The 8,447-nt window shown below is 39.8% G+C and overlaps 1 protein-coding gene across 1 annotated transcript; it reads left to right on the top strand.

The window, feature by feature from the left end:
* The first annotated feature begins 2,451 nt into the window (after positions 1-2,451).
* Positions 2,452-6,348, top strand: LOC105916092 (neurexophilin-1). The gene is made up of 2 exons (XM_021309469.2): positions 2,452-2,625; positions 5,361-6,348. Exons 1-2 carry the CDS (start codon positions 2,566-2,568, stop codon positions 6,090-6,092), a joined length of 792 nt encoding a protein of 263 aa, XP_021165144.2. The 5' UTR covers positions 2,452-2,565; the 3' UTR covers positions 6,093-6,348.
* Positions 6,349-8,447: the final 2,099 nt, after the last annotated feature.

Raw genomic sequence — 8,447 nt, 5'->3', positions numbered from 1 at the left:
ATGTTGTAAAATGTAGGGAGAAGGTAAAGAACTTGGGAGTGTGGTTTGAACTTGCACACACAAAAGCAAGCAGAAAAATAACTTATCAAGAGGGAAGAGAAACAGCTGGGACTGAGTGAAAAGGGAGCAATTGGTTGAATGATAAACAGCTGAAACTAATGAGAACTGAAGAGCTGAGGTGAGGAGTGAAATGAACAGAAACAAGAGAAACAGAACAGATCTAACAATAAACAAATCCCCTAAATAATCTACCTTCAAAGATTGAACTAAAATGACAGCACTAGAGAAAATTGGCATAAGATCATTTACCAAGAAACTTCTAAGGAACTTTAGGAACCAGTCAAACATGTATGCAAGAGATGATCAAATCACAAACACGTATATAGCATATATACCTTGTTGAATATATGCTGGAAAGAATTAAGGCAATATCACAGCAAAAGTGATTATGTTGGTAACATTGTTGATGTGATTGTAGAAAGAATAGCAAGTTTTGTACAAACTTAAATGTTAAAAAAAAAGTTTTTTTTCCCCCACAAACGTTTTCTATTTCACAACAAAGCATCTAGTTTAATTTGAACCACAAGATAAGGGTGAGTGAGCTGGAAGGAGCTTTTCCAGGTAAAACCTGGATGTTGGCTCATTTGACCAAGTAATGGAGTCATATTCCAGGTAATCTTCAAAACAACAAAGCCAACTTGGATTTTTTTCTAATGCGGGACAATGTTTAATTACCAACATTGATAAACTGAACCTCCTTTCTTTTTAACTTGAAACAATTTGCAGTAAGTGCAGCAGCTGTGCACGAACCGGGAAGTCTCAGTGTTGTAGTTGTATATGAGGGTGGTGGGAATTCTGCCATTATGCCTCACCTCTATTGCTCTCTGTCCAAATTTCAGGATTCTATTATATGCTGCATATTGTTCAGGAGGTTAACAAGACCAAAGCAGCCTTTTGATTTCTGTCCTTTATACAATAATTGGACTGGGAGGATGGTGTAAGTTTAAGTGTATTAAACAAGTAAATATACACCAACAGGTCAGTGTGCAAGCACTGTGACAACAAAGTTTGTTTCCATTTATAGGCTTCAATGTCATTCCATCAATATCTGGTGGGCATGTGTGGGCTCAAAATGCTTTTGGGCTTTTTTGTCCCAGCCCAGCCCTGGCCTGGTCGTTTAGCTAAAACAATCAAGGATCTCATCATACAAAGTTTATGTCAGGTGCAAAAGAAATCAAAAGAAAACCTTTTTTGACTTAGCCCTCGACCCTAAGTCGAGGGCTAAGTCAAGTTCTTCAGCTTTTGTTGCTTGAGGGACAGCAGTTGTGGTCAGTATGTCCTTGTGGATAACAGAGAATCAACTTCATTAATAAAACCTTGATTCCTAATAATCTACTTAAAGCTGTTTATTTTGTAGGCGGTTAAGTTGCCTTGAATTAAGCATGTCCTGTTTTCGAATCCCAGCCTGGAGTCTTTCTGCATGGAGTTTGCATGTCTTCTCCACAAATGCATGAGTTCTCACTGGGTACTCCGGCTTCCTCGCACAGCAGTGGCGGACCTAAACCAGATTTACCAGGGATGCCAGTGTTTTTTCATGGGCGAGCAGAACAAAATTAAAAAAGCAAATGGGGAAAAAAAACAGCAATATTACATTGTCTGTGGCTCTGGAACTGCAGGTTGCAAACCCCTGATCGAGCAGATGAAAACTGTGATCCTGCCCATTGCAACACCTTAATTTTTAAATCATTGTTTAAGTAAAACTGTAAAAGGTTAAAAATGTAATTGCTCCACCTGACCAATCTGTTACGATTTGTGTGCCAGCGCATATCATCATAAGAAACTGAGTTAGTTTTATGTTTTCAGTACAGGGACCAGGACAAGCTCTACAGGGGCGTTGGCCCCTGTCGGCCCTTGTCTGGAACCGGCCGTGTCCCACAGTCCTAAAACCTTACTGTTCGGTTAGATGGTCTGTCTAAATCACCTTTAGGTATGTGTTGTTTGTTCAGTGTCACTCTGTGTTGCCCTGTGATGGCCTGCTAACCTGTCCAGGGTATATCCCAAAACATGTTGTATTTTGGGAGCTGAATGGAAATGGTCCAAGCTGCGCTCTAAACCCCCATTCAGCTGTGCAATCTGCGCGCAGACTGCATCTTTTCCTGCGGCCACAAGATGGCAGACTTTTATTAAATCTGGGGGCCTCCTCCTCGTTTTTAAATGTAAGTAAATTCAGATTTTAATGAATTAACTACATATTCATTACCAGAACACTGCCCAAAGTTTAAAAGATGAATCAGAGAGCGAGACCAATATTTAAAAACTGTTTGGTACCGTCAGGATTTAAAGAACAGATGTCAGTGTGCGAAAGAGGAAAAGGGGAGGTGAGCAAGACGGAGCAATACAGTAAGATAAAAACCTCCAGAAGTGAGAGAACCTCTCAGTCTGGGAGCCGTGAGTGGAGGCAGCGGCACACAGGAGGCTTTCTGAGTTTATGGTGTTATGAACGCCTCACCAAAAGGCCCCTCGTCCTGAATGAACCTCAAATAAAGGTGGGTCACACGTGGAACTATGGAGAGGTTCTCCTGCCGCTGCGTTGCCTGGATTCTCCTGAGTGGAAGCTGTTATCTGGTGAGTAACATCTATTTAAACTGTTTCAACTGCAGTGGTGGGAAGTCAGAGGCTTCTGCAACTCATTAATTTAAATTTGATTGGATAACAGATACATATAGGTGATAAAATGCAATAACAAACATTTGTTACTGAATAAAATACAAGAATGAAGGAGTTTCTAATCATTTTAAAGTTGAAACACTTAAAATGCCTTTAAAGAAGTGTAAAAAAATCATATTTATTTATGTTTAACAGTATTATTACTATGCAAAGTATTTTTAATATAAATTGAACAGTTTTTGAGGATCTGAGGTTCTTTTTATCTGTGTTTTCATTAAACCGTATACAGTGGTAGTCAGAAGTTAACATACACTCACCACTGGCATGATTAATTTGGGGCTTTTAATTATACCTTTGTTTTTATTTATTATTTCCTCTGGTGGACTCATAATACAACAACAGCATTGATAAAATTCAATAAAAACAACTAGGAGGGGAGTGGTGGCCTAGTGGTTAGAGCAGCGTGCTTGCATCCTGAGAAGGCTGCATGAACCTGGTTGAAACCCCGCAGATTGCTCAACAGACGCTGTAAACTGCCCACTGCTCCCCAAGGGATGAGCTAAATGTTTTTTGTTGGAATGTACAATTGCATGACAAAGATTGCTTCTTCTTAGGTGCAAGAGTTTGTATTTATTGTCTCTCATTCACAAAGATTTAAAACTATACATGCAGGCTGAAATAAAAGCGTGCCCTTCGGAGGCTGCAGCGAGACCAATTAGTCCTAGCTTCCTAGAAATTAAAATGTTTATGAGATGATTCTTTCTGGAGCAAATGTTTTAACCACAATTTCAGCCAAACTCAGAAAATGTAATTTACCTGTGTTTGAGATCGGTGTCCTGTTTGCAATCCCAACTGCGTCCAAGTTACAACTATCTGACCCAAACTGCCAGCCTCCGATGAAAGAAAACTGGTCAGATTATTGGAGACCAACAACGGAAATGCCACGACCGCTGTGGCACTGTCCACATCAAAGTTCGTTTAGACCACCCTGGACAGAGAGGGCGCCAAGCCAAGCAAGGCATAAACCCCGGCAACAAAGTCAAGTTTATTTGTGTAGCACATTTCAGCAGCAACGTGGTTCAAAGTGTTTTACATCGTGAAAACATAAAAAGCATGATAAACACTTTGAAACGGTGACTGGTTGTAAGACCAGTAATAAGCATTAAATTGTATCAGGTGAAAACATCAAATATGTTGGTCAGTGTTCCTGTTATTATGGCTGAAAGCAGCTGTAAACAGGCAGGTTTCCAGTCTTGATTTAAAGGAACTCAGTGTTTCGACTTCAGTAGTTTCGCAGTTTTCTGGAAGTTTGTTCCAGATTTATGGAGCATAGGAACTAAATGCTGCTTCTCCATGTTTGGTTCTGGTTCTGGGTACAAAGTCTACTCCTTTAAGCTTGCCTGAAAACTTTCACCTTGCCAATCAAAAAAGATTTATGGTCAGAGGAGACAAAGGTAGCGATATGTAACCACAAACTTCAGAAGAGTAGAAAAATCTATGTAATTTCTAAAAAATAAAGACCTGTGAGGAATGTTCCCACTGTGAAGCAGAGCAGTGGTAGCAGGATGCTGTGGGGCTTTTGGACTGCCAGTGGCACAAAGTGGATGGAATAATGAAGGAGGTCTACCTTGAATTTTTCAAATTCACTACAAATTCATAATATAAGAAAACATCTAATAGTGATACTGACTATTGTGATGACCAGAGTCAGACTTGAGTAATTGATTTTATGAATTGACCTGAACAAGTGTTCAGAGACTTGTGACTTGACTTGGACTTTAAAGACAATGACTCGGAACTTGAATTGGACTTGAACCTGTTTGCTTGAAAAGTCTAAAGCTTAAGACATCTGTCATTTAAAAAGTGTGCACCATTAATTAATTTCACTCAGTCAGTACCTACAAGCGCAGACCGTCTCTCTCTTTCCCCTCTCTGTAGGTATGCCTGCGTGAGCTGCAGCACAGCCAATCAAATTAACCAGGTTTTGTAAAAAAGGAAGAAAAACAAAGCTACAGACAAAAATGCTCCCAAGAGTAATTTTGTTTGGCGTCTAAAAGGTCTGCTGTTGCATTTTTCACTGAATATTCTGAAAAAAATATAGTTCAAAGGAAGAGTGCTCCTGAAGCAAAGTTTAATTTTACTGTTTTGTAAGGTCAGTTGCACTGATTTAATCATGTTTTGAGATAAATGATGATCTATTATTTACATTTAACATGTATTTCGACATTATTAAAGACAACTGAGACTTGACTCTGACTTGAAGATAAAGCCTTGGGACTTGCAAAACAGTGACTTGGTCCCACCTCTGGTGATGACTTTTCTCAGACTCCTTTGCATCACAACTATTTTCTAACCATTTGTGTGAAGATTAGCATCTCAGCCACTAAAATATACATCTTCTGTGAGCAGCAAAGGTAGTTAAATTGTCCTCCAGACTGTAAATTCATGCCGTGCCATTTAAACTATTATATACAATGAAATATTGCAAACAACCAGTGCTTTGGGACCGGTTAGAAGAAAATATTGACATTGTGATTCAATAAATTGTGCCGCTCTGCCACAAATCAATGAGTAGATGTCTGGAACTTGCCTTTTCAGCAATGCAACAATAAAGTGTTTTAAAATGTTCTGCTTTCTGCTCTTTTAACCTTCTTTAGAAGCTCATTTTGTGTATTTTCTCGTTGTCTGTCCAGTTGGTTCTTTGTCAACATGAGACTCAGAGCAACTTCACCTTCAGCAACTTGGCATTGCCGCAACTCCAAAGAGACCGACGGGAGTATCGACAGGCGATCTGGGGCCTTCAGACCAGAACTCTGATCCAGAACTCCAAAGGACTCAATAACGCCTCCGTTCCTCTATTGCAGCAGGGACTTTGGAAAATCCTTGCAGCTAACGCCAACCCGTCTGTGAAGATAAAGCTTCAGCCCATCATGAAGGTTCAAGGATTATCGAAATTGTCGAGGTTGTTCAGCTGGGGAGATTTTTATTCTAACATCAAAACAGTCAAGCTGAATTTGCTGATAATGGGGAAGATCGTGGACCACGGCAACGGCTCTCTGGGCGTCTACTTCCGTCACAACTCCACGGGCGTTGGCAACGTGTCCGTCAGCCTCGTCCCACCAATGAAAGAGGTGGAGTTCGACCTGGAGCGCCAGAGCGTGGTCCATCCCAAGGAGTCGAAGACGTTCAACTGCAGGGTGGACTACGAGAAGACCGAACGCACCAAGAAGGTGATGTTGTGCAACTACGATCCGTCGAAGACGTGCGACCAAGAGCAAACCCAGAGCCACATCACCTGGATGTGCTCCAAACCTTTCCAGGTCATCTGCGTCTACATGTCCTTCTACAGCACGGACTACAGGCTGGTCCAGAAAGTCTGTCCGGACTACAGCTCCCAGAGCCCCGCCTACCTGCCCGCCGGGTAAACACGGGTTCAGGTGAGGACGACGAAGCACGACAGCTTCATTAATCCACAGAGGAATGCAGTTGGACTTTAAAAGGGATTCGAAACTTTCTCCTACAATCTGTTTGAGCAAACATTGTGAAATACATGTTTAGATGATGTTGCCTGTAGATAACTAAAGGATTGTAGCTGATATTATTTTTAGGTAATGTGTATAAAAAAAAAAGGTGACCAATCTGACGATTAGGTAATGGACTGACTGGAATTACAACATTTTACAAAGCTGGAAAATCAAAACCTTCATAGAATAACCCCCTTTATTCCAGGTTTTGTTCTGTCGCCACATCACTGCTTCACACTCTTCCTGGTTTTGGTCGTCTGGTTTCCGATGTTTTTGTAACATTTTGAACATGCTTTTAAAATAGCTTTATATCATCTGCTCCTAGTGTACCGCAGGAAAATGTGGTTATTTAATTCCCTTGAATCATACATGCAATCAGTAGATCATTCAGAGTTACTTTAGTTTTATCAGGGCTTATATGTTTCATTTAGTCGGACCCAAACAGGAACCAAAAATCAAGAATGTTTCTTCCAGTTTTACTTTTCCACTCAAAATGTTAATTCAAAACCAACAATTGCAATAAATAAAAATAGCTGAGTAAAAGCAAAAAGCAGTTTTTATTTTTATTAAGGGATAAAAGCTTTTAAACCAACAAGGTCTTATGTAAAAATAAGTTATTAGCACATGGTAACTGCTTGTGCTAAGCTTAGTAGCAACAACTAAGGAATTTTGCTCCACTCTACTTTGCAGATTTGATTTCATTCCAGCCACATTGAAGGATTTTCAGACACAAACAACTATCTTGAGGTTTTGCCAAAGGATCGTAATTGGATAATTGGTTCAAACTTTGACTGTACCACATTACAACAAAGTTAATTTTGGTTTTTGAGGCATTCAGGGATGGTGCTTTGGATCACTGACCCGCTGGATAGCCAATTAGAACTGGGGTCAAAGGTTATGCACTCTTCTTAAGGATTTCCTGGTGGAAGAGCAGCAATCACGGTTCCATAAATGATGGCTAGCCATCCAGTTCCTTGGCGTGATGTCCTGTTTCTGAAATGGTGGATTAGTTTTACTCCAGATGACACCAGATGCACACCTTTAAATAAGCCCCACTTTGAACTTTGACCTTAACCAAGGTAGGTAAGGTCTGCATTATTATTATAGATCTGTTGGTCTCAAACTAAAATCCTCATGTAGCTAAGTGAAATTAATCTGAAGAGGGTTCTTTATCCTTTAATTCATGATTTAACAAGGTGAGCAGTTACTTTTCAAACTGGTTCAGGTTGGTTCGGTAAACGCTCGGTTCCTTTAAGAAATTGACTCACATTTACAAAAAATGCTTTTTCAGATTTCTCCAGTTATTGTTGTCTAATATTAAAGTTTGTTTGAAGACATGAAATTATTAAGTGTGACCAAAAACAGCAAAATCAGAACATGTAAGAGCCTTTTTTCCCCCAGCACTTTATATAATCTACAGAAAAATAATATGCAGTAAAATTACATTATGTGTGAGATTTAAGAATAGAATGTTCATTTTAAACCAACAGTTCCTCACAATAATTAAATAGAATACCTATGTAAATACGCAATGATTAATACTGGCACAAACGTTTTGTTTACAGGTGCCGACGTTGGCGTATGAAATGGCGAAAACAAATTTACTTGTTTTTTTTTTTAACAGTCCCAAGATAATGGGTTACATTTAGAAAAAAAAATCACTTTTTATTTATTCAGAGGACATCTTTATATTATATATGTGGTGTTCATTTTAATTAGACCCGACTAAAAGCTTGTCTAAAAGGGTTGTTTTTACTTAAAAAAAACACCTCCGGTTGCTTTACATCGGACAACATTCACACCGTATCAGCGAGAAAGAAGATAAATAGACAAGCAGAAATGTGCGAAGCAACAAATATAATGACTTCTCCTCCCTGCTCAATGGAAATCCTCCATTTACCACCTCGACGTCCCTATGTTCCTGCTCTGGTGTTCATTCGGATGTTTTTCAGAAGGAAAAAATAAGACAGAGCTGCCTGCACCTGGTCCAGCCTCTGAACCTGCAGGGCTGCAGGGGATGTGGGGAAACAGTCAGGGCTGCAAAGCCGACACATTTCACGCCGAGAACCTGCAAGATGAACACATTTCCGCATGATTTCCCCCCCGCATGAGTTAACCCAGTAAACTGCCTAAGTAAGGTTCTTTATGTTATTTCACTTCTGCTCATTCAATGTTTTTTTTGCGCTAGCAGAAGCTGTGTGGGGAGAAAATAAACACACCCTATTAAATAATGACTCGTAAAATGACCTCATGTTT

Source organism: Fundulus heteroclitus, chromosome 10 (assembly GCF_011125445.2).
Source record: "Fundulus heteroclitus isolate FHET01 chromosome 10, MU-UCD_Fhet_4.1, whole genome shotgun sequence".
Classification (NCBI taxonomy): Eukaryota; Metazoa; Chordata; class Actinopteri; order Cyprinodontiformes; family Fundulidae; genus Fundulus; species Fundulus heteroclitus.
The sequence above is the reverse complement of the archived record's forward strand: the minus strand, read 5'-3'. Positions and strand labels throughout refer to the sequence as shown.